At 38.4% G+C, this 26,470-nt stretch overlaps 1 protein-coding gene across 1 annotated transcript in view; it reads right to left on the bottom strand.

Annotated features, from left to right (window-relative positions):
* ADGRV1 (adhesion G protein-coupled receptor V1) overlaps positions 1-26,470 on the bottom strand; it is a 521,379-nt gene that overhangs the window by 357,221 nt on the left and 137,688 nt on the right. Inside the window, exons 44-54 of the mRNA XM_058528960.1 lie at positions 24,854-25,029; positions 23,917-24,041; positions 20,899-21,056; positions 20,663-20,809; positions 20,229-20,336; positions 17,276-17,540; positions 16,413-16,535; positions 8,982-9,204; positions 8,480-8,684; positions 3,265-3,411; positions 454-709 (exon numbers count right to left, since the gene is read on the bottom strand). Coding sequence (XP_058384943.1) covers positions 454-709; positions 3,265-3,411; positions 8,480-8,684; positions 8,982-9,204; positions 16,413-16,535; positions 17,276-17,540; positions 20,229-20,336; positions 20,663-20,809; positions 20,899-21,056; positions 23,917-24,041; positions 24,854-25,029 — 1,933 coding nt within the window. The remainder of the gene's footprint in view (positions 1-453; positions 710-3,264; positions 3,412-8,479; positions 8,685-8,981; positions 9,205-16,412; positions 16,536-17,275; positions 17,541-20,228; positions 20,337-20,662; positions 20,810-20,898; positions 21,057-23,916; positions 24,042-24,853; positions 25,030-26,470) is intronic.

The following is a 26,470-nucleotide window of genomic DNA, read 5'->3' as shown; positions in this document are numbered from 1 at the left end:
ACTAGCCAGCCCTTGTGGTCTAGTAGTTAAAAATCGGTGCTCTCACCACCGAGACCCGGGTTAGCTTCCTGGTAAGGGAACCACACCACCTGTCTCTCAGTTGTCACACTGTGGTGGCTGTATGTTGTTGTGATGCTGAAAGAAAGCTATGCCACCAGTGTTTTAAATACGAGCAGAGTCACCCATGGTGGGCAGGTTTCAGTGGAGCTTCCAGACTAAGACAGACTAGGAAAAACGACCTGGCCACCCACTTCTGAAAAAATTGGCTGGAAAACCCTACGAACAGCAGTGGAGCATTGTCTGATACAGCACTGAAAGGTGAGAGGATGGCACAGGAAGACCAGGCAGGGTTCTGCTCTGCTGGACACAGTGTCGCTAGGAGTCGGAATCCACTTGACGGCAGTGACAATAAAATAAAACCTATTAGAACCTGAAAAATATGTAACAAATTACCTTTAGGCTCTGCTACTCTAATGAAGAGAGACTCAGAGTGCCAGCCCACCAAGCCATAGGGTGAGTCATTGGGCAGAGTGGTTATCACAGACTTGTTTCTTTTCTGATCAATAGTAGCACCTTTCGATGGGTCCTCAACCCCTTCTGTGGTAACACTGATGAGTGTTATGATCACAATGTCTGATACCTCTGGGACTTCATCAGCAAGAACAGTCAGAGTGATTGTAGACAGAGCCTGGCCTTCAGAAAATGAAATCTAAAATTTTAAAGAAAGAAGATTTTATTTATTTTGTAATTATCACTGTCGGTAAGAATATTTAAAGGTTAGATTTTCTTTTAAAACCGGCCACAACTTAAATAACAAGAGATATTCAAGCAACACGATAGGATTCTACAAATCAATCAAATGCCTTTCATATTAAAAGTGGAAGATTGTTAGGAAAAAGAAAAAAGTAAACCATTACTAAAACTTAAGCTAATAAAACATGTAACCAAACTGTTGTATCCTAAAGCCTACATTCTATTAAAATATAGAGCACATGGTCTTTCTCTGGGAACCTAAGTTCTATATAACCATATTCAAAAATCTAAAAAAATAGGGGGCCGGCCCAGTGGTGTAGTGGTTAAATTTGCGTGCTCCGCTTCAGGAGCCCAGGGTTCGCAGGTCAGGATCCCGGGTGGGACCGATGCACCGCTTATCAAGCCATGCTGTGGCAGCGTCCCATATAAAGTAGAGGAAGATGAGCATGGATGTTAGCCCAGGCCAATCTTCCTTAGCAAAAAAGGGGAGGACTGGCAACAGATGTTAGCTCAGGGCTAATCTTCCTCAAAAAAAAAAAAAATCTATAAAAATAAAAGAAGATGGCATACTAGTTTAAACATTTTTTTCTATGAAATGTTTGCCAGGATTGCTACTTCATTTGGCTAAATCGGAATAGATGTATGATTTAATAATGACTCAACCAAAATAGAGCTAGAGAGAGAAAGACAGGCAGAGATACAAATCAAAGCATCTTTCTCCTCCTTTTGCATCTCCATTGTCTAAAGAGTCAAATCCAAATTTACTGAAAGGCATCTGAGATCCTTTCTGATAGAACTTCTGTCTGCTTCTTGAATGTCATATCCCAGTGGTCCCCACCTCATACCCTATTCTCCCACAAGATGGCTACAAACTACAATTAGCCAAAGTAGCACTACAGGCCTATTTTGCTGACACCCATCTCTCCACCTAGAGAAGGCACTTGAGGATATAAACTCAAGAGCTTTATTACTAAAATTGGAAGCCAATAAGATTGGCCCCCTGGCTGAATCTATTTTTTGCAAATCAAGTTTTACTGGAACACAGCAAAGTTCATTTGATTACATACTGTCTATTGCGGTTACTGTGCTACAAAGGCAAAGTTGAGTAGCTGAGAAAGAGACCATATAACCCACAATGTCTAAAATATTCATTATCTGGCCCTTAACAGAAAAAGCTTAGTGAACCTTAAATAAAATAATTAATTCTTCCAAAATATAGGCTACACTTAAGATACTACTATGCATTTAAGTTAGAAATAATTTTAATCATGTTTATATAAGACATATTAATTGGGGAAATATATTGTAATTCAGAACATACAGAACCTGAGAGACACAACCTATAGTTTTGGTAGCTTGCATAAAGTAAATCTTCAATGCAACAGAATTTGCCATATTATTCTTAAGACACTGAAGCTCCAATCACCTTTCAAATGATACAGAAACCCCAGAAATGACAGACCATAACATATACCTGTCTTGAGACAATTCCATGAAAAGTCTTACAAAAGAACTCTTCAGAGAAGTATTTGGGCAAAATATGTGGATTAATCTATGAAACTCAAGACAAGTGAAGGAGACAACTCCTCTTCCAATCAGAAACTAAAGGCTTCTTGAACCCTCTCTGTGAGTCACCTACTTCTTTGGCCCATTCTGAGTCCATTCTTGAACCTGTGCCCCGACTTTATACTATCCTCCAATTGTAGATAAGGTGATCCTCTGCCCAGATCCCTTCTTGGGGGGTGATATACCCATCCCCAGCTGCTGGGGATAACAGCTTCTATTTCTCACTGGCAACTGCCCTCAGCTGCAGCAAACTGTTTCACCCAAGGTTACGCCCCACGCAGAGGGTGGCCAGAGGTGAAGGACGGCTAAAATGGGGGTGCAACATCTCAGACCCCTTGCCCCCACTGGAAACAACTCCAAAGACCAGCTCAGCTCCAAAACTCCCTCATAGGCTCAACCTCAGGTGGAAATGCCTGTGGATCAACTTTCCCTCTGCACATTCTTGCCTTTCTCACTTTTTTACAGATGTAGCTCCCCAATAAACTTTCTGCCACTGACTCTCAATCTTGGACTCTACTTACTGGAAACTCAGCCTACATCACTCAACAACTCTGGTCTACTTTTTGATATGTCTGGCTATTTCACATGGACTTGTTCCCTATTTATTGCTTCCATTTTACCCAAATCTTGAAACTACGTTTCCATCCCCAGTTTAATTGGTTTTATCTTCCTGACAATGTAATACAGCCACACTTTGGCCACCCGATGTATTGAACCTCAAAAGGGATGACCTTTTTACAGATAATTTTGGTATTATAGAAAAAAGAAGAATCACGACAATAAAACTAAGCTTTAAATTGTTATCTCTCTCTACAGTGATCAGTAGGAATCCAGTGTTGACATGGTCAAACTCAAACACTTCATCCATAAGGCAGGGGTTGGTCCCATGCATCAACAGTAACCATAATTTAAAGTGACTCTCCTATAATTTTGTAAATTACATACCACTCCTGAGGTAGGAAATATGTCACTAATACTTCTGTCAGCTTCCCACGCTACAGTTATACGACCATATGTTCCTTTTACACGTTCAACATTCAAGGTTACTAGACTATCGTGCTCCATTTCTTCCACTTGCTTATATAATGAATTCTGAAACATACACAGGAAGCCACAAGGGGTTATTTGAAATTACCCAAGCAGACTATTTCATGCTATTATACATTTGCAAACATAACAGCACTAAGCAACATGATATAGTAAGTAGAAAACAATAGTTAAAAAACAGTAATATAGGATGACTACGATTTTATTTTAAAGCATGCATGTTTTTGAATAAATAAAAAGTTAAAGTAATGAAAATGTTAACTTTTATAGAATTATTTTTATTTTCATCTTCCTGGTTTGACATCTTTCAAATTTTCTTCCATGAACATGTATTATTTTTACACTCAGAAAGCAAACACAGGGCCGGCCCCATGGCTTAGCGGTTAAGTGCGCACACTCCAGTACTGGCGGCCCGGGGTTCGGATCCCGGGCGCGCACCGACGCGCTGCTTCTCCGGCCATGCTGAGGCCACGTCCCACATACAGCAACTAGAAGGATGTGCAACTATGACATACAACTATCTACTGGGGCTTTGGAGGAAAAAAAAAAAAGGAGGAGGATTGGCAATAGATGTTAGCTCAGAGCTGGTCTTCCTCAGCAAAAAGAGGAGGATTAGCACGGATGTTAGCTCAGGGCTGATCTTCCTCACAAAAAAAAAAAAAAAGCGTACACATTTTTTAAAGGGGTATGCATAGCATGTAAAGAGCCTGTAGAATGGAAAGGACGTAGACAGAGTCAAGAGAACAGGGAAGTCTTCTTCCCCTGTGTAAGCTGGGGCAATCCCTCGAGATCTTTGTTCCTATTCATAGAATAAGAGTTTGGTCTACATGGTCCCCAAGGTCCCATCCAAAGGTAACAATGTCATGAGAATCAGGACACTCTTTCTGGTCATTTACAAATGTCTCTCATCCTTAAATTCATATCCTCTGCAAAGTTTCTACAGGCTGTGCTGTGTCCATTGATGGTGTTTCATCCTTAGCTCATGGTCTTCACAACAATTTTTCCTATGAAAAACATCCTTTTCCTTTATGTTAAAATTCCTTATTCTCTTCTTTTTCTCACATGTACTTCCTAGGCTCTTTCTTTTATTCCAAATGGATTTCTGCCTCAGTATGACTACAACACTCCTCACCTACACTTGCAACCTCTCTTGCCAGTCATTTAATGAACTTTTGCTCAAAATTAATACTCCTAGGAATTTCTTCTTACAATATCCCCGGTTTCTCCAAAGGCAATAAAGCAAGAACATGGCGTACAAAGATTTTCAAAAATCTTTCCAGTAAGATTTTTCTTATCTTTTTATTATGGTAATCTGAAAAGAAACTCCCCCATTAATTTTTTAAAGCTTATAAAAGCTTCTATTTAGAATGCTAATTTGAGTAGACATCCAATTCTATAGCAATGTTTCACACAGCATTTTAACACACTGTTACAGATGTTACATAGTATTAAAATCTTGCTCAAGGCAAAGAAATGTTGCTACAGAAAATGCCTTGATTTTAAAATATGCATATAATTTGATCACAAAAGACAATGCCCTTTAAAAGAGAAGCCTCTCTCTGGCTCCATGCCCTCTATTAACAAGGGTTAGTAAAATGAGGATTTAATACAGTAAGAAAATATTCAAGAAACTCTCATTATCTACTAAATCTCATCTTGGAACGAGGTTGTCCAGACACAAGAGGCCTGTATTGAGGAATTCTACTGAATGGAATGAAGGAACCCAGGATACTATCTATTGGCAAAGATTAAACCACGGTGATTTTATGCCTCTAGAACAATTTTGGAACAAGCTTCATAAAGAGAAATCTGTCATGCTTCACCAGTCAAGGAACAGAATGTGCTCTCCATCTGCAGCAAAGCTTCAAGGTGAGAAGATGAAACGGAGCAGCAGAGTGTGATGGCTCTTGCCCCACGAACCCCAGCTCTACCCTATATTTTTGTATGAGATCCTGAGAAGGCCATGGGAGTGTTCTGTTTCCTCCCTGCATAATGACAGGATCACACTAAGCACCCCCTGTGTGCCAGGCACTTTTCTGGGTACAAGGATAAAGCTGTGAACAAAGCAGTATCCCAGCTCTTACATTCTTGAATTCTAGTAAAAAGAAACTGACAAAAGACAAATTAGGCCATTCTAAGTGCCATAAAAAAGAATAAGGCAGGATAAAAAGGTGCAGAATGACTAGGGAGTTGCAATTTTCAATCAGGGAAGGCCTTTCTGCTAAGATGGCATTTCAGTAGAGACCTGAAGAAAGTGAGGAGGCAGTCATGGGAACGGCTGGTGGGGACAGAGGTCGTCTTCTGTCTTTCTAACCCTCCCCACCACCCCCAGCTCATGTCTTAGAGCTGCAGTGCCCTACACAGCAGCCACTGGCCACATGTGGCTACTGAGCACCTGAAATGTGACTAGTCCCTAAGTGTAAAATGCACAATGGATTTGAAGACAGAGTATGAAAAAAAGGATGTAAAATATTTCATCAATAATCTTATGTTGATGATACATTGAAATGATATTATTTCAGATATACTAGGTTAAATAAAACAAAATATTAAAACTAATTTCACCTGTTTTTTCCTACTTTTTCTTTAATGTGGCTACTAGAAAACTTAAAATTACATATGTGGCTCACATTATATTTCTACCGGGCAGAGCTGCTTCAGAGGAAGCTAATCTGCCTTTAGCTCCGGAGATGGGCCAGACTGGGTAACAGAGTGATCCTACCACCCTTGTAAGCAATTGACTCAAGACATTAGCATGTCCAAAACTCCTCATCTTATCCCTCAAACCTGCTCCTCCTACAGTCGTCCACATCTCCGTGAAAGGCAAATTCCTGCTCCCTGTAGCTATCATTTGCTGCTGGGTTACTGAAAGTCTCCTAACTGGTCTATTTCTGTCCTTGCCCACTTACAGTCTAACTTCAATTCTATGGCCAGGGTGGTCGTTCTAAAATGTGAGTCAGATCATGTTGCTCTTCTACCCCAACCCTCCAACAGCTCCCCATTTCCCTCAGAGGCCAAATTCATTATGACGCTAAGGGGCCTGTGCAGGAAAGAGTTAAGGTGGCAGGTCTGACAGCCATCTTTCAAAAGCCCTGCTCACAAGGTTGGCCCTTGGCAGGTGTCTGGGAACTTGGATTTTGGGAGGGTTCCCACCATTACTAGAACTGATGAGTGGCTCCCTGTGCCTGAACCGTTTGTACACACATCGTGGTTTATACTGAGCACCTGTTTTCCTTCTGGGAGTCTGGAATGTTGGTATGCGGCCAGCTGAGAGCGCCTACATGATCAGTCTCCAATTAAGATCCTGCGCACTGAGGCTCTAATGAGTTCCCTGGTTGGCAACACTTCACACGTGCTGTCACAACTCAGCTCGATGCTGGGGGAATTACGGTTGTCCCATGTGACTCCACTGGGAGAGAACTATTGGAAACTGGCACCTGGTTTGCTCTGAACTTCACCCCATGAGCCTTTCCCTTAGCTGATTTTGCTTTGTATCCTTTCACTGTAATAAATCACAGCCATGAGTATGACTAAACACTGAGTCCTTCGAGTCTCCTAGCAAGTCATCGAACCTGTGGGGGCTGCTGGGGATCTCCGATACAGGACACTGGCCCTTCCCCTCCTGGGCTTTACCCTTCTCTAGTACACTGATTTCAGCCACCGCGGCCTCCCTGCTGCTCCAGATGGGCAAGGCCTCGAGGGCCTCTCCGCTTGCTGACAGCTCCCCCTGCCTTGAATGTTCTTCCCCCAGATAAGCACGTAACTCACTCCCTCATCTCCTCTGGGCCTTTGTGCTTATGTCACTTCCTCAGTGCAGCCCTCCCTGATATCCTATTTTCGATTTCCTCGCACACAACCTCCACCCCCCCCCAACACTCTCCATCTGCCTTCCCTGCCTAATGTTTCCCCATGGCACTTATTGCTGTCAGATATAGTCAAGACATTTCTTATGTCTTTGTTTATTGTTTGTCTCTCCTTGCCCCCTCTACAATTTAAGGACCATGAGGTTAGAGATTTTTACTGTTTTATTTTATGACATATCTCTAGCATCTGAAACAATATCTGATACATAACAGGTGTTTGTTAAATGTCTGTTACAGGAATGTTATGTATGAATGAAAAGTGGGTTTGTTAGCTAGTTCTGGCCAATGAGATATAAGAAGAGTTTTCTAGAGGCTTTTGGGAAATTTCTTACTCCAAGAGCCATATAAAGCATCTCTCTCTCCCCACCGGGAGACCAACAAGAAAGCAGTAGCCCTAACAATAGCATCAGCTTTTAAACAAGCAAATGAAGAACCAGCTCTGTGTTGGCAAAGTGGAGAGATGGGAAGAATCTGAGCCATGGTGACACAGTAGAGATTCAACCAACTCTGAAGCCGACCCTCTCTGTGGACATGCTCTTGATGTTTAAGCCAGTTTGAGTTGGGTTTTCCTTCCTTGCAGAATATTTCAGAGCAAGACACATGATAGCTGCATCTATAACTTTAGTTAAGAAATCAAGATATACTTTGCAAATAGGACTAAATGATGTAATATAAATGGGTGTCCTTTTGCTCACTGGTAAAGGAATATGAAGTCTGGGCATGAAAGTCAACCTGGGAAAATTTGCATAGTTCTCTTCCCTCAGGAGAAAGCATCTCCATGTGTACAATGCATGTACAGTTACAAACATCTCTCTCTCCCTCAATACACAGAAATAACAAAGGTCATAGTAGGACAGTAATATATTTGTAGGTGATGTGTGTGACAAGACACAGTGTATGGTGTATGTGGGATCTGCTTCATCGTGACCCTCTGGAAACACAGCTAATAGCAGAGTCAAACTCATGGACCAAGGCCAACTGGTAACATTTCAAATTCAATCTTACAAAAGGAATCAATACAAAAAAAAATTTGTTTAGGACAAGTTGACCCAGAGGGTCCAGTGTCTAAGAATGTAAATTGCAAGACATCAGTAGAATTCATCTTAGAATGCAGAGTAGGGGGTGAGGCAGGGAAAGGGAAGGGAGACAGGTTTTAAGATACTCAAAGTATGACTCACTGAGTGCTGATAACAGCTACTATATAACTACAGTCAATAAATCACTTTGACTTCTACATGTGGGATCTTTACCTGAGCAAATCCAACAACTCCATAGGCATCATCATTAGACAGAATAGTTATTTTCACATAAGCATTAATACCAATCTCTGCTCCTCCTTTGGGATTTTTAAGCTGAACTCTGAAGGACTCTTCTTGTTCTGGAACTGTATCATCAAGGATATTTACTGCTATTACAGCTTCTGTGTCACCAGGTTCAAATATCAGTTCACCTGAACTAGCATAAGAAGTATACAAAGAAGTCAACTACAACAAATTTCAGACATGCACAGAGGAGATTACTCATAAAACTCTCATAACATTGATATTGAAAGTTTGGAAAAATCACGTTTCATAAATACTGATTAACTTGGTAGAATAAATATTAGAAATACAGATAACAACCAAATTTCTGGCTTATAAATAGCTCTTATATTTTGTATATTTTTCAGTCACTAAATAAAAACTTAGAAATTAGATGCCATATAAAATTACGGTGAGCATAAAGACATTCAGCATAAAATGTTGAACCTACCTAGGAATAAAGTCAGACTGGCTCGAGATGTAGGCCAGCTCATATACGTGTGAGTGGCTGGATCCCGCCAGAGCAATTAAGTTCTTGCTTGAATTAAGGGCCTTTACTGTGACAGAAGCTGCATCATGAGCAGAAGGTGCTTCCAGAATAAATGAGAACTGATTCAGCTCTGAATTCCAGCAGTAAAGAGCAGACACAGCTTGGCCAATAAGAAGGATGTGGACTGCAGGAAGGAAAAAAAAAGCAAATAGAGTGAAATCTACACTGTCACCTCACATGTTCCCTGCATGGGTACCACAGCAAAACCTCTCCAACTCTCGAAGTTCCATTTTGATTTCTGAAGTAACTAAATATGATTCCATTTCTGAAGTAACTGCACGTAAATAATAATTTTTAAACACTGCGGAATAATCAAGCCAGACTGACAATGTACCCACAATCCACTTAATAAAAAAAAAATCACTGGATAGTAAAACCCAAACAGATTTTGGACTCTTTCATACTCATCTCAATATTATTTATTGGATAGCATGGAAGAATACCTTTAAAAGTGAAAAATACTCATAATCCCACCACTAAATGTTTCATTTGTGTATTTTCCTTTCCAGTCACCATCATATGAATTCATAATTGACATAGTTATAAACAGTCTAAATAAAAAAAAATTCTTAATTGAAAAGCTGACTGTATTTATAGTGTATAGAGTGTATATACATATAGTTTTATATGTTGGTACAGAGTATTCAAATTTATGATTTTAATGCATAGATAATAATCTACAGGGTTTATCTTTAAAACACATTCAATAATTTCCCTACATTGGATGTTTATTACTATTTTTTATTAAATTTTTCAATATTAGAGATAGAGTTATTCCTTTTAATTATTTTCACTTGATAAAGTCTTAAAGGTGGTTAATTAGGCCAAAGAATATGAATATATGATCTTAGAGTATATTCCGCCAATACTTTTGGAATTTTATTAGAAAAGCATGATCTTAATAGTTGAAAGCAACAACGCATATTTATATCTACAGAAATTAGGAGGAGAAAGGGGCTTATTTACCACACTGTATACACCACTAAGTAATCTTCAGACTTAAGACTGGGGAGAAAAGTGAGGAACCATATAGAAACATGCACAAATTCCAGTTCTTGGAGAAACACATTAGAACATAAAAATATCAAATAAGATTGACTGGGTATTAAAATAGCAGGTAAAATCAGAAACCATGAGTCTCTTTTAAAATTTTAGCCCATAGGTTACAATGGAAAATCCCATATCCTTACTATTAACATATCAAAAACTACTTATCATGTTTATTTGTAGTAATTAAAGCACTATTGCAGTTTAGTAAATATTTCATAAAAGGTAAAGATGAAGAAAAGTGTATTAATAAACTTGCATTTTTTTTTTTTGTGAGGAAGATCGGCCCTGAGCTAACATCTGCCAATCCTCCTCTTTTGCTAAGGAAGACTGGCCCTGCGCTAACATCCATGACCATCTTCCTTCACTTTATATGGGACGCCACCACAGCGTGGCTTGACAAGTGATGCGTCGGTGTGCGCCCGGGATCCGAACCGGCGAACCTCGGGCTCCCGCAGCAGAGCACGCGCACTTAACCGCTTGCGCCACCAGGCCGGCCCCTAAACTTGCATTTTTAAAATGAGCATATATTTTCACATAAAGTTTTGTAAAACTGGAGACATTCAGTAAACGGAAAACTCCTCAGACAGATTTCAACATCTTTCAAGTTTAACTGATTCTACAGTTTCAACCAAAATCATAAAGTGTTCTGAACATCACTGATTATGTATCTTAATCCTCAGAGACATACCATGTTCATTTCCTTGCAATCTGATTAGTATGACAAGGCAGCAAATAGATAATCAGACATTCAGAGTAGGAAATGTAGGATGGGGGCTCCAATCTGCATATACATAGTCAGAGAGTGTTTTCTCAGAAAATAGACATTTGCACTATTTAAGATCATGAAACTGGGCCAGGGAATTGAGAAGTAAAAAACTCCTAAGTCTCTCCTCTGAGGAACAGGATTTTAACTAGTATTGATTATAGAATTCTCTTCCATTTAGCAAAACTATGGAAAAAAAAAAAGTATCCCAAAGAAAGGCAATTGGATGAGATTATTTAAGGAGTGTAGATAAAGAGAAGTTCCAGGACTGAGTGCTGGAGCAAGCATTCCTAACAGGTAGAGATCTGGGGACATGAGAAGGAACCAGTAAGAGATGGAACAGCCAGGGAGGGCTGCCTGAGAAGCAGTGTCCTCAGAAGAGAGCTGAGTTCCAGAGCAAGGACACGAAGGGAAGATTCTGAGAAGAGTCTGAGATACAGTGCGTCTGTTCCCCAGGCATTATGGAAAGGTTTGGGGTGCTGCGGGAGGTGAGAGTTGAGCATCTGGTCTGGAAATTAGGGCTCACAGTCTAGAGCATGTATAGACCACATGGGAATAAGAGTCTCTTTATCCCCACGGGGTCTGGGCTTCTTATGGTGACTAACAGGAATGAATAGAGTGATGAGATTACCCCAGTGATTTCCAAAGGTGATGATTTCCAAAGGTGATAGCTTTGGTGAAGCTGAGAGTGTCTGAGGACAGGGGAGGGAGGAATAAATGTCTTTCCAGCAGCATCCAGAGCTTTGAGGATTAAATGAGATAATAAAGTAAGGGGTGGAACAGGACCTAGGATATAATAAACATTCAGCAAGTGTTAGCTATAGGTTTTTGTATTTTCCGACTCCTTTGTCCGTATATTCTCCTTCATCTGCCCTTTATAAAGTGGAATTCAGCAAAAATTGGTTGGAAGCCCTGTCTCTCATACTACATAGTCTCTTTCTAGACAATTTCATCTCTGCCTGTAGTGAAATGACCCTCTGGGTACAGCTGCAGTCTAGGACTCTCTTCTAAGTTCCAACCAGTAGCACTCACTCAACATCTGCACGTGGATGACTCAAAAGCATCTCAAATTATCCCAACCAAACTCATTATCTCTGCCCCAAATCCTGGTCTTCCTCCTCATGATCACCATAATGGTTATGGGACTACCATTTATCCATTAACTGCAGAAATTAGGGCCCATCCTTGACATTCTCTGTCTTACCTACCCCTATATCTCATCTGTCATCAACTCCTGTGGATTTTACTTATGAGACATCTGAATGTCTCTACTTCTCTACTTCTCTGATTTTCTACCTGCATCACCTACCACTTTCCAAGCTCCACCATCCAACCTCTCTAGTCTGAAGTGTGACATGAACCTCCAGCTTGTCTTCAGACATCTTCTCTTACCAGCCTCTAAGCTTTTTTCCCCAGGGCAGTCAAAGTTCCCTTTTACAAACACACACACACACACACACACAATCTATGTGTGTCTCTCTCTCCTCGCCCCTCTCTTTCTCCATCTCCTCATCATCTTCTCACAAAAGGCATCCTAATACTTTTAGGATAAAGACAATAATCCTTTAGGTCCCTATGTGGCCTATCTGATAACAACCTCAGTTACACTCTGTACCACTCTCCCCTCATTGCCACATTGGTCCTTCCCTGATCCTTCCCTAAAAGCACATGCTCACTGCCACCATCTGACCTCTTTGCACATGCTATTCTCTTTGCCTAGAACATCCCCCACCCCCACCCCCACTGTGCCATGCTCAACTCTTTGCCTCATTAACTCCCACTCATCCTATAGTCCACAATTAAATGATTCTTCCCTAAGGAAGCTTTCTCGGCATACCTTAGACCAGGTGAAGTCTTCTCCATTTTGTTACAAGAGGACTTTACTCCATTCTTTCATAGGAGTCATCTGTTTGTAGCTATAAAATTATTTGTGTGATTTTGTACAATGTCTCTCTTCCCTACTACATGTTAAACTTCCTCAAGGCAGGAACTATATCTGATTTTGCTTACCCTTGTTTCCTCAGGGTCTACCACAGTGCTTGGCATGTAACTAGCACTAAAAAAAATCTACTAAATAATAAAAGAGAGAAGGGAGACAAGGAAGATAAGTTTATACGTCCTTGCAGTCTTTGTCATATTCATTCTTCCTCTTCCATTTAAGGAATTCAGTCACCTCCAACAATCTCTGTCAAGTCATTAACCAGAATAAATATGTAATCCTCATAGTCATGGCTCCAATATAATACTTTTAATAAAATATTTGACACATTCAAAATAAGAAAGTTCTTGAATATTATTTAACACATAATTTCAGCTTTCAGCAGATCTATAATAAGCCATTCTAAATAATTACCTATAATCTTTTCATACTTTTACATCTTCAAGTCACAGAAACAAAAGAAATAAAGGAGACCTCACAATGGGTCCTTTAACAAGCCTCTGGCAGAATTTTTCACAAATTCTTTTAGAAAGTGTGCTATTCTATTTTTAAAAAGTCTTTAAAAGGAATTCTATAACTTCAATTAATGGCCCATTCAGGCAGCACTCGTCATCCTTAAAAACCTTCATTAGGCAACTATTTTGAGCTATAATAAGTGACTCAAGTAGATACAGTTAGTCCACTTGAAAACTTGAGGCATAAGAGAAGCAAAAATGATAAAGGCACAAAATTAAAGGACAAGTAGACAAAAGGTAAACAAATACATGATGAAAGATACATAATTTATTGAGTAAATCAATTGTCGAGTGAACGATAAGAAAGTCAGGGAGTTGTATATCATAGGATAACATCACAGATGTATGGGCAGTCAGAGTGCTGACAATGTAACAAGAAGTTATTTAAGAAGAGGATGAGCAGAACAGAGATAGACACAGCACTCTGACAGCAGAGAGAAACTAGCGTAGAGGCCAGAAAATGATGTAACAGTCCAGAACGTGGGGAGAACGCAGTATGGACGTCAGGGAGAACACGGGACGGACGTCAGAGAGAACGCAAGATGGATGCAGGGCTGAGGAGGAGGGAGCAGGACACACAGAAACAAAGTACAATGAGAAAATCTATGAAAAGTGAGAGGTAAATAACTTCTGATTCCTGGTCAGCAGTTGAGGTGACTGACAGCACCTAATGTTTACAGTGCCTGATAGAGAAAGCAGCAGTCGGACACCTAAGAGAAAAACTGCAAGAATAGAAGCCCGTATTTGTGCTAAATCTTCTACTCTTCTCAATCATCTACTTCGTAGATTTTAACTTTCATGAGTTCAACCACCCCTACACATAAGATGTCTAAACCTCTAACTCATCTCCTCCTGATTTTAGTTCCACATGGCTAACCACCCGCAGAGGCTTCTATATCCTGGGCAGTTGCAAACTAGTGCTTCCAGCATATTCTATACACCAAAGCTAGGTGGAGTGGCAAAACATGCCTTTGATCATCACTTGCCTTTGAAACGTCTTCAAGTATTTCCCTACCTCAGTAACGCTCACAGTGTAGTCCAGCAACCACTAAGAGTCCTTGAGACCCTTTAAGAGAGTTTGTGAGGTCAAAATTATTTTCATAATAATACTCAGATGTTGTTTGTCTACTTCACTCTCATTCTTTCCTGAGTGCACAGTGGGATTTTCCAGAGGCCATATGACTGATATTATTGCTATAGGCCAAAGACAGATGCAGACACGAGAATCCAGCTATCATCTATTAAACCAGACATTAAAGAAATTTACAAAAACAAAAAAAAAGCAATGCCACTCTTCTTACAAACATTTTGTTTTGAAAAATATAGTTTTTTAAAAATAAAACATATGAGGGGCCAGCCCGGTGGTGTAGTGGTTAGGTTCGCACGCTCTTCTTCGGTGGCCTGGGGTTCGTGGGTTCGGATCCCAGGCGCAGACCTACATACCGCTCATCAAGCCATGCTGTGGTGGCATCCCATGTACAAAAAATATAGGCAGACTGGCACAGATGTTAGCTCAGGGACAATCCTTCTCAAGCAAAAAGAGGAAGACTGGCAACAGATGTTAGCTCAGGGTCAATCTTCCTCACAAAATAAAATAATTTTAAAAAATAAAACATACGTTATTCATGTTACATGTAATGAGCTTATTGCTATCATTTTTAAATGAATTAATAAATATCTTTAAAATTTCTCAGTTTTAATTTCTAATAACAATAAATATCAATAGATATAATCCACACAAATAAAAGCTCTTTGAGGTCCTCAAATTTTAAGGAGACTGAAAAGTGTCTAAGACCAAAATGCTTGGGAACCACTGGACTATCTGAAGCACAGTTCAAACCCCGGGCCTGACATTCCAGACCTTCCTGTATAGACTCTAGCCTGTTTCCAATCTTACCACCCCTGCATCCTGAGTCAAATCCTCTGTCCCCACCACTCGCGTCTGTTCACTGTGCCCTCAACGCCACAGACACTCTGCCTTCTCTTTGCTCATTCCTTTACCCCTGCTCACAATATGTCCTACCAGTCTGCCCAGGCGTAGCTCCAGCTCCCCCTTAGACCTCGTAACCACTCCAATCCTACCACGCACAGAGCAAACGGGATTGGGACTCTACCTTGAATTATCATCTTAATATTCTTCTTGCTTCTCTAACCAGACATTAAACCTTTGAAAGTGAGGAATTCTTCATAACTTTAAACAATGATTTAAATACAAGATCTAATTAATAAATGATGCTGTGTAATTCATACGGAATTGTTGTGTCTCAATTCAAAAGTGAGACTTTGACCCATCCAGAATCACCTGCTGGGCCACCTAGGCTTGGGCTTCCAAGTTCCCCTGGGGACCTCGACAGGAGACAGGCTGACTCACTGAGCACGCCCCCTGCACTGTTCACACCTGCGCTGGGAGGCAGCCCCACAGGCTCACCACGCCAGCTGCCACAGGCTTCTTCACCTTATTGCCACCGGCCCATCCAAGTGATTCCTTACCAACCCCAAAATAATCCTCCAGCCTCCAGACAGCATTAACCCCTTGGGTTCTCACTAAACAGTTTGTTTCTGAAACCACTGTGATGAAAAATATGGCTATGTTTCTAGGTGTGGATTAAAGTACAGAGGACTAGGAAAGGATTTCAGACTGTGGAAGAAGGTGGGGAGAGGAAACAGGATGGCAGAGTCCTCACAATCATTTTCTGACTTTTTAAAAAAGTTCTTCAATGCAGATACTTGCTATCCCCTTATACTTTCATATTTAAAAATGTATGTAATGTCGCTCTTCATTTTTTGTTAGACGAAACGTGTTATCATTCTTTATCCTTCACCAGGATTTCCCCCCGTATTTCAGTCATTCTGATTCTTCTCAAGCACAATGCCCATTTTAAAAGTATCAGTCCTTTCAAAATTTTAAGATTTCTGGAAATATTATTGTAAAGATCTTGATTTTACATCCTTATTAAAATATCCAGTGTCTGGCAATGTGACGCTACCTCTAATTCAATAAGATTAAGATCATTCTAGCTTTCCACGCTGCCTTTAGGATTAGTTAGCAGTTTAAAAGCCCTTACCTATTCCTGAGGCTGCTGTGAAGGCGTAGATCCTATTAACAGCAGCAAAATCCAGGGATTGAAAATATCTGAAAGAAGACTGTCCTGTCTCCCAGATGAACATATCAGTTGAATTCTGATCTCCTACAATAATGGAATAAAAGTCAAATCTGAAGGCAAAAGTTACAGGAAAAAAATGATAAAATTACACAGCAAAACTATAATAAAAACATTAAATTTAATTTAAAAAATTAGTTGGACATTCCTCAGAATTCATTTAAACAAAAAGACGACTTAGTAGGAAACACTTCAAAAGTCTTTTTGCATTTACACATGAAGTGTACGCATGGTTAGCCACTAACTGTGATCTGATATTAAAGCAAAACAGTGACATATGTTTTACTTTTTAGGAAATATTGAGATTTTATCTATGAAAGTTCCACTAAGCAGAAGAGAGAACATTCACATTCAGAGAATATTCAGTCTTATCAAAAGTCGCTAAGCACTATTTATTACTACTATAAATTATCTATCCATGGCACCCCAAGAATAGTCATATAAAAAGTTAGCTGTTTGCACTTTGGGTATAAGATCTTCATATTCCTTTTCATAGATCTTTCCACTTTACCCACCCACCCCCAATTTTATTTTAATATAACTTAAAGTAGTGGTTCAGAACACCTAAAGATTATAGACATAACAATTAAAATGTTTTTTCCCCAAAATCCTTTTATAGCTGACAGTCAATACTTACCCATGAGGAAACATTCCACAGATTAGCTAAAAAATTACTACAAGATCATTTTCATACGGAACACACTACACGAATGCTAGGCAATTTTGATAATAACTATGTGTACATTACAAACACTATATCTTCTCACCTAGAAAGCTAGTTTTTGCAAAAATTAGGTAAATATCATCGCCTGAAGTCAAGGCCTCGACTTGTGTTGTCCCACTGATTGGCACTTCTTGAAAGTTAATAAACTCATTGCCAGACCATTTAAGTAAAAGGGCATTTGGCCCGGCATTAGCCTGGGAAATGGCTAAGAACACAGAGCCTGCTCTGGTGAATATGGCCACGCTCAGCACACCTCGGACAGGGAGTGTCTGATGCAACTGGAAGCTTCCTCCATTCCATCTGAAAACCTGTGGGGAACGTTCAAATACAGAACACTTCATGAGGAGGAATTTAACGCTTGTGAGAATTTAACCAATATCATGTGTTTACTGGACCCTTTTATTTAGTTAAGAGGATATTTTCACAAACGAGAGAATATCAAAACTGATGCTCTCTCCCTCTTTTTATCTGTGTATGTGTGCATGAGCATACACACGTAGAATGAGCAAAAGAGAAGTTATTTGAAAATAAATTAGTTTCAAATATATGTTGCAGCAGAGGTTGGTAACAATAAGAAAAGGGTAAAGCCAAAAACAGGAGAGAATTCATTTAAATGTGAGAAATTTAGAACTGGATAAGAAAATTTCTAAAGCTGTAATATCACTACCCACTGCTCAAGCAACAGAATAGAAAGAGAAACACCTAAACTTTTCAGTCCTGAAGGTGGCAATGCATACAAGGTTTCAGGGTGAGCGTATATATGTTAATGTTAAAAGAAAATCCTCGATCCACCTGATTTCTCATAGAATCTGGTCAATTTCACAAAGAATTATATTTATTCAGTCAACAGTTGAGAACCTTATATGAGTCAGGCATCAGGCTAGGAGTTACGGATAGAGTGGCTTCTCTCTTTACAGATCTTATTAACTCTTAGGAAAAGGAAAATAATAAATACCTCAATAATTAAATAAATGTATGATTATTAAATTGAGAGAAGTGCTGAAGACAGCAATTAGGATGATGTGATAGAGAATTATGGGTGTATGAGAGAAATAAAGTTAGAAAAAACGACATGACAAAATTTCTAAGGCAGAAAAAGTTTGCCATAATCTGAATGAAGACTGGTCCAACCGGAAGGAAGTTGACAGTGCTGGGGGCATGAAGACAGGTAAGACTGAAGAGGAAAGATCATGAAGTACCTTTCATTAGGGTGACCATATAATTTATCACATGGGTCCTTTAGAGAGTGAAAGGGACAATATTAATAATTACACCAGGACAAGCATAATCCATTACTGTGCTGAGCAAATAAGGAGATATGGTTATCCCACTTAAAGTCCATATGGGATAATTCAGAACTTATTCTAAGTATAATTGGGAATCATTAAGTAATTTTAAAATGAAAAGTAATGTGAATCAATATTTTTAAAAGATTACTTTGGCTACTCGATGGAGAATGGATTAGAGGAGGTCAGCGAAGAAGTTCAGAGACCAGCCAGGAGGCTACTTTAACAGTGTGGGTGAGAAATAATGGGAATGTGGATTAGGGAGAGAGAAGTAGAGATGGAAAGATATGTCTGTACTTGAAATATTACTGGGAGGTATAATCAAAAACACTTAACAAATTAGATGTGAATTAATAAAAAGAAGTAAACAAGAAAGATATATCCCAGCATTCTATCTTCAGCAATTGTATTTACGGGGTTGCTATTTCCTGAGACGAAAGCAGGCACTGAAACAAGTTTCAAAGAGAAAAGCAAAGTTTCATTTGGGATATGTTAAATCTTAGATACCTCAAACATACTTAAGTAGAGTTGCCAACAGGCAGTTAGATATGTAAGTCTGCAATACAGAGGGAAGGCTACTGATAAATTTGGAAGACATTAGCCTATAGCTGATATTTAAAGCCACAGGATTGATAAAAGTACTCAGAGTGAGAGAACAAAAAGGAAAAAGAAATTTGATCTAAAACGGAACCTGAAAAACTCCAAAATATCTAAGTTCAGAAAAGGGAGGAGGAACTGGCAATGGAGACGGAGAAGGATGACACAGAGATAGAAGGAAAATCTGTCTTGTATCTTTATTTTTCTTAGAAGTCAAGAGAAGAGATGGTTTAAGTTTGAGGATGAGGTGACTGTCACACGCTGATGGGAAGTAATGTAAGATAATGATAGAAAAACATCCACTGGATTTGCAACCCAGTTGCCATCAGTGACCATGAGGAAGTAAAGACAAAGCAAGTACATAATTCTTTCAAGGTGTCCTACTATAAAGGGGAGAAAAAAAATGAAACACAAAGTAGAAGGGGATGAGATCAGGACAGGAATTTCTTTTGAAGCCTAGAGATCCTGCGTTTATGCTGATTGTAATAATCTGATAGAGAGAGAGAGAGATGCTAGTGATGCCAGGCGTAGAGGGAATAACTAAACCTTACAAAGGCAAGAGGGGTACCTATGTGAGGATCCTGGCTTTTATAGAAGCAGCACCTCCTCCACCGTAACAGGAAGGAGGAATAAGACTGGGTTTCAAGAAGGTTTCTGAATTTGTTGTTGGGAAAGTGAGTGTTCTCCTTTCTGGTAGCTTTCATTTCAAGCTCGTGAGCTGAAAGTGAGAAGATGAGACACACGTATGGGAGTCTGACTAGTGACAAAAATAATCAAATAAGCATTACTAGGATTTTGAGATGTAGTTTACGAGAGAAATGTAGATTTCCAGGGTGATGGTGAGTGCCCACTTGGCAATGTTAATCATAAAGTTTTCATGATACCATCTGCACAGTTGTTTGATTTTTCTCCATAATGTTCTCCAACTCAGTTAAATTCTAATTAAATGTCCATGCTTATTGTCTTGAAGACAATATATTAATAACTCTATTAATAATTAACAATGACTAATCAATATCTATATTCTATTTTACCACAAATTATGGTTTTCTTTTATACTAAACCTACAGACTACATTTTTGATGAACTTCATAGTAATAAAAAGAATCAAACCTGAGTTAATTCAGAACCATCTCTTTGACTTGCAACAATTAAATAATCTTGACTGTCTGAAGTAAAATATTTTACTTGAGAACTTTCTGAAATAATGATTGTTTGTACCTGCAAGGAAGACAGAAGAGTGGGAATAAAAATTTAAAGAAGAATTGAATTAAAAAAGGCTCTGAATACAGTAATAGTATGAGTCAATATATGAAGTTCAAAACTTGAAAAATCATTCTGATCCCTAGGTAGGCATATCTAGTTGCCATTTCAAGAAAGACAAATATACCAGGATTAAGACATCTTGCTAAAATGTGTATCAACTTGCAAAAAGCCTTTTTTCACATTAACATAGAACATACATTATCCTCCATTTAGATGAATCTTACAAATCTTATTTTTCTTTTAAATAAAACAATCCACAAAAAAGTGAAGTTTTTCTTTACCAGCAATGATCTGGATGCAGATGTGAATGCATACACACTGTTAACAGAAGGCTTATCTTCATTTCCTCCTTCATGAGTAATCACAAAGAAGGAGGAAAGACCGATATTAAAGGCCTCACAAGTTTTAGGATTTTCTATATTTAAATCCTAGGAAATAAGGAATAAGAATAAGAATAATTCATGAGGCACCCAAAATTTACATGTACATTTTATTTTGTAAAATAAGTGTTGTTTACCTCAAGTGGAACAAAAATCCCTTGCCATCGGTAAACAGTAGAAGACAATTTTCTTAACATTACACCATATATTGAATCTTCCAAAGTAAAGAAACACCAGCCAGAAGCCGATGCATTCAAAAAACTTTGAAATACAGAAAACATAACATCCATTCCCCCTGAAAAACATAAATCATGATTTGCTAGTGTATAATCTCCTCCAAACTTTATCTATTCTAAATTTGTTGTTTAAACAGTGAGACTAGTGAGTTTATTACTAGAAATGAAGATCTTTCCATACCGTGTGTGTGTGCGCACACGTGTGCACATGTGCGTGTATGTGAAACAAAGAAGAGACAAGCTAGAGAACTTCAAAATAATATCTAAAAATATCAATTTAAAAAGACAAGAAAAAGTGTTAACACTCTGCTCTAGACCCACATAGACTTTTCCAAAGTGTATTATAAATAAATACTAAATGTATATTTTAAAGGGAATACACTCAGCATGCTTTTAATCAACTTTCATAAAGATGATGAAAATGTAACTGAGAAATTTTAAAAAAACATATACCTTTTATAGAAACATGCTAAATGTCAGGTTTTAAAAACTTACACTATTAATTTGAAACTATGACCATCCAATGATTTCTCCCTTTATATGTTACATATTTTAAGAATGCCAAAGCATACTCACCTACTTCAAACGGCTAAGTTTTTATCAACCTGCTATAACAGGTGCATGTTCTAAAATTCTGTACTACAGTTAAAGACAAAAACAAAAAATTCCTATCTAATCAAGAATAACTTTTAAAAACCTTCTAAGTTCTATTATCATCACAGTTTCCCAAAGAAAGTATGTTCTTTTTAAACTTGAGCTAATGGTGTGAAGATGAGCATCAAGAACAAATGTCAAGGTTGAAACCTAGGTTCCTTGTAAATTGATCACGTTTAGATTACTGGTTCAAGAAGTCGTCGTGTCAATGCCTTATATGTACTATTCATTAGTGATTTCCTTTTTAGAAATCCAATATTTTAAATTCCTGTTCTGCCACCCTCTAAAGGTACACCATAGCATTTGCTTTAAGTCTGAAGATTTTGCATTAAGATCCTGACCATATGGCCATATAACCTCCCTAGCATAATTCAGGAAGATGGTGAATAAAGAACAAATAACTGCTGACATTTACGAATCTTCAACATATACTCTCACAAGTACTTCGAAAAAACACATTCAGAGCCCAAACAATAATGAAATAACTCTGAATTAGAAACCATAATCTTTCTTGTTTTTGGATCCCATCTCCTCCTGCCTTCTAGGCAATTGTACCACCGCTAATTACCCCCTTTCTCTTCTAAATATTCAATCTTTCTCTACCTACTAGGCCTTTTCCATCAGCTTTTAAACATGCTTAGGTCTCTGCAAAATAAACAAAAACACCTTGACTCCTATACCACATCACTACCTTTGCTGGGTCCCACCTTCTCAGCCAAACCTCTTGAACTAGTTGTATATATTTGAGGTCTCTTTCCCATCAGCTCCATTGAAAATGTTATTCAGTTCCCATCTCTCTATACGAATAGCTCTTGCTATTTTATGTTTTCTATACTGCTAACTGCAGCCACCTCTGGTGGTCTGGTGGTTAAGATTCGGTGCTCTTACACCATGGCCCGAGTTTGTTTCCCAGTCAAGGAACCACACCACCCGTCTGTCAGTTGTCACACTGTGGCAGCTATGTGTTGCTCTGATGCTGAAAGCTATGCCACCAGGATTTAAAATACCAGCAGGGTCACCCATTGTGGACAGATTTCAGTGGAGCTTCCAGACTAAGACAAACTAGGAAGAAGGACTTGACCACCCACTTTTGAAAAATTAGCCAAGAAAACCCTATGAATAGCAGCAGAGCCTTGTCTGATACAGCACCGGAAGGCTGCTACATCATTCTTCCCTCCCTAGCCATGCAATTTGAGCCTTCTCAGAGCTCAGACTGGGTCCTCTTCCCTTCTCTATTTACAATCTCTCTTTCCAGGTTTTTACATCAATTTCCATGACTTTAACTATAACATGCATGCTAAGCATTCCCAGATTTCTCTCTCCAGCAGAGACCTTCCTTTGAGTCTAGAGAAATGTCTTCTCAAAAGTAACTCAAATTCAAAATGTGTTAAATCACATATATTTTACTCCCCTCACCAAAATAACACCTAGTCCTCATTCAGTACTCCGTTTTTTACTGAATGGCATGACTCTCCATCCAACTGTACAAGCTACAAACCTGGGAGTCATCTCTGGTACCTCCCTCATATCCAATCCATCACCTAGTCCAAGCTACCACCATTGCTGCCTTTTTGTTTGTCTCATTTCATCGTCTCTTTTCTTCTGTGCCAATTCATTCTTACATGGCACTGAGAATGATATATTCAAAATGCAAATGCGAACATGTCACCCCACATACATACATGGTAATGCATGACCCTAAAATAAAGACTATCATATGTAACATACTCTTCAAGTTCTTGAATTATCTGGTCTTATCTACCTCTCCAAACTCAACACTCCCCCTTATTTCTAAACCCAATGTCCACTCTTTAGTTCTTCACTTTTATGCTTTTTTTGCCTCTAGACGTCTGCCTCAATAGCTTTCCCACTTTCTCCTCCATGTTCCTCCAACTCAGATCTTTGCATAATCAATCCCTACTCATCATTCAGTCTTAGTTCAAATATTGATACCCTTGGGAAGCATTCTCTTATATTCTCACAATACTTAGAACTTCTCTTTTAAAATATTTATTATAGCTTAAACTGCACATTGATTTTTACTTATTTGATTTATTTCTGTCTTCCCGTAAGTTCTAAGCTCCATGAGTTCACTACCATGCCTGGCACATGATAAGCACTCAATAAATATTTGTGGATGCAATAAAAGAATTACATATCTGTTCTTCATTTTTAACAGATCCATAAGATACAATTCATGGGGGAAAACATAAATCTTATACATGCAATCTTTCTTATTTTGTTTTTATAAGAAACTAAACGTACTCATGCCAAAGGCTGTTTCAGATATTGTTTCCCACTCCACGCTCACAGCTAAATCAATGCCATTGGTACGGGACACATTTAAATATACAGTCCTGTTGGCTTCTTCAATGTCTATAGAGGTGGCTCTAAAAGAAACAAATTGATTGTGGAAAGCAGAAAAAGAATATCATTTCTACATATTAAAGATATATAACATTGCAGGTGTATATTTAATACACTTTTAAATTTATACAAGCCAAGATGAGATCCATCCAAAAATTTCATAGATCTGGAAGACCAGACTCTCAAAAGACTAGACTCTCAAGACTAGAGCTCAAAAATATTCATTTATGAAGACTAGAAAAAAGCACTATGACCTGATACTATGATCATAAGAAAATATTGAGAGTCAGTAACTTCACACTACATATTCGAAAAAATAAGTAAGGTTCTGCCATTCCTAAGTTTCTTTTTACATAAACTAAAAACATTTTATAGAGAAAAAAAATGAATCAGGAAATTCTTAGCATATTAGTAAAACTAGATCTATTAGAATATTTCTAAGGTATAAAAACACAAATATTCATCAGCTTTTAGAGGGAATTTTAAAATTACAATCATGTAAGAGTCACTCATTTGGTTTGAGCAGCTAAATATAATTTATACTATTTCTTGCTTTTTGTTATTATTGAAAACAAAACAGTGCAAGTCTTTACCTGAAAGTGTGAACTCTCAGAAAATAAGAGTTCTAATAACACTATTATGCAGGACATGACTAGGTTTTTGACACTCCCTGTTATGAGAGGGCATATGGCCTCTCTGGATCTATCTGTTAGAGCTCATTTTAAAAGTCTCCTAAAAATAGTAAGAGATCGCTTTCCTTCTGCATTTTCTTTATGTCAAAAGATATTTCCTACCTAGCTTCAAAAGAGACAATTTCCTTATGAATAAACTATACCTATTTGCAAGTGCAGAGATACTGAACAGCCCCAGAGGGGCCTGGTTTTGCAAAACCGTTATCAGGGTTTGAACATGCATCCCTAGTCTAGCACCTCCAGTCGGATTAAACAAAGTGCAAACAAAATGCTCGTCCATCTCTGGTTCCGTGTCCAATATGGCAGATATGTGTAGGGCCTGAATATAAAATCGAAAGATACAGTTAATAGAATACAGTATTTTTGCAACATACATACAGAGAAATTTGCTAGACATTTTTGACAATAAAATAATATGTTGAAAACATCATCTCTTTTTTATTTTAATACTGATCCCCATAATGTAATAGTTATGACTGTTTCAAGTTACTACTTTCAAGATTTTTTTTTTTAATTGGAGTTGATTACTACTTTCAATAGTCAATAATACTGTAATAACTTTGTATGGTGTCAGACAGTTATTAGACTTGTCGTGGTGATCAGCTCGTAAAGTATATAAATGTTGAATCACCATGTTGTACACCTGAAACTAACATAATACTGCATGTCAACTATACTTCAATAAAAAAATTTTTTTAAGATTTTCAACATTGTGATATAATGCACTGAAGCTTCTAAAAATAAATATTTATGGCATTTAAAAATAACATTGAGGGGCCGGCCCGGTGGCGCAAGCGGTTGAGTGCGCGCGCTCCGCTGCGGCGGCCCGGGGTTCGCTGGTTCGGATCCCGGGCGCGCACAGACGCACTGCTTGGTAAGCCATGCTGTGGCGGCGTCCCATATAAAGTGGAGGAAGATGGGCACGGATGTTAGCCCGGGGCCGTCTTCCTCAGCAAAAAAAGAGGAGGATTGGCGGATGTTAGCTCAGGGCTGATCTCCTCACAAAAAAAAAAAAAAAAAAACATTGAGATTAAAAAATTAAATTAAAGTCTTGACTCTTGCTGATTCTTTATCTTGCCCCAGCTATATAACTGCATTAGCTGCACTCTAGTCTAGGATTCACTGTTAAAAAGTAGTTACAGCCATAGCAGGCACAAGTTAGAAACAACACACATCTGTATGAACAGGAGAATGCACAAACAAATAGTGGTCTGTTCAGTGAAATGCTACTCAGCAATATAAAAAGGACCAACTACTGATGTGTGTAACCTCACGGATCTCAAAAACTTTGTTGAACAAAAGAAGCCAGACATGAAAAAGTACATACTATGATTCTACTTATAAGAAGCTCAAGAATCAGCAAAAGGAGCCTTCAATGACAGAAAGCAGAGAGTAGTTTCCTCCCGGGAGGGCAAGGGGCAAGAAGGAAACTTCTGGGAGGTGGTCATATTCAGTAGATTAATCCAAGTGGTGGTTACACGGGTATGTACACATATTTAAAGTCACTGAGTGATGCATTTAAGATTTTTGTATTTTACTCTATACCTCAAAATAAAAACACGCGGGGAAAAAGGCAGTTATGTGAGTGAAAAAAAACATTTAATTTGCCTAATGAACAGAAAGGTCTTTCAACATGCTGTGAAAAAGAGTCTTTTAGGAGAAAAAAATATTAATACAAAATATACAAAAAAAAATTTTTTTAACTTTTTTTTTAAAAAGGAAAAACACCTGAAAGTAAAGGAATGGCAAATTCATAAACA

This window comes from Diceros bicornis, chromosome 1 (assembly GCF_020826845.1).
Source record: "Diceros bicornis minor isolate mBicDic1 chromosome 1, mDicBic1.mat.cur, whole genome shotgun sequence".
Taxonomy (NCBI): domain Eukaryota; kingdom Metazoa; phylum Chordata; class Mammalia; order Perissodactyla; family Rhinocerotidae; genus Diceros; species Diceros bicornis.
This window is presented reverse-complemented; position numbering and strand designations above follow the sequence as displayed.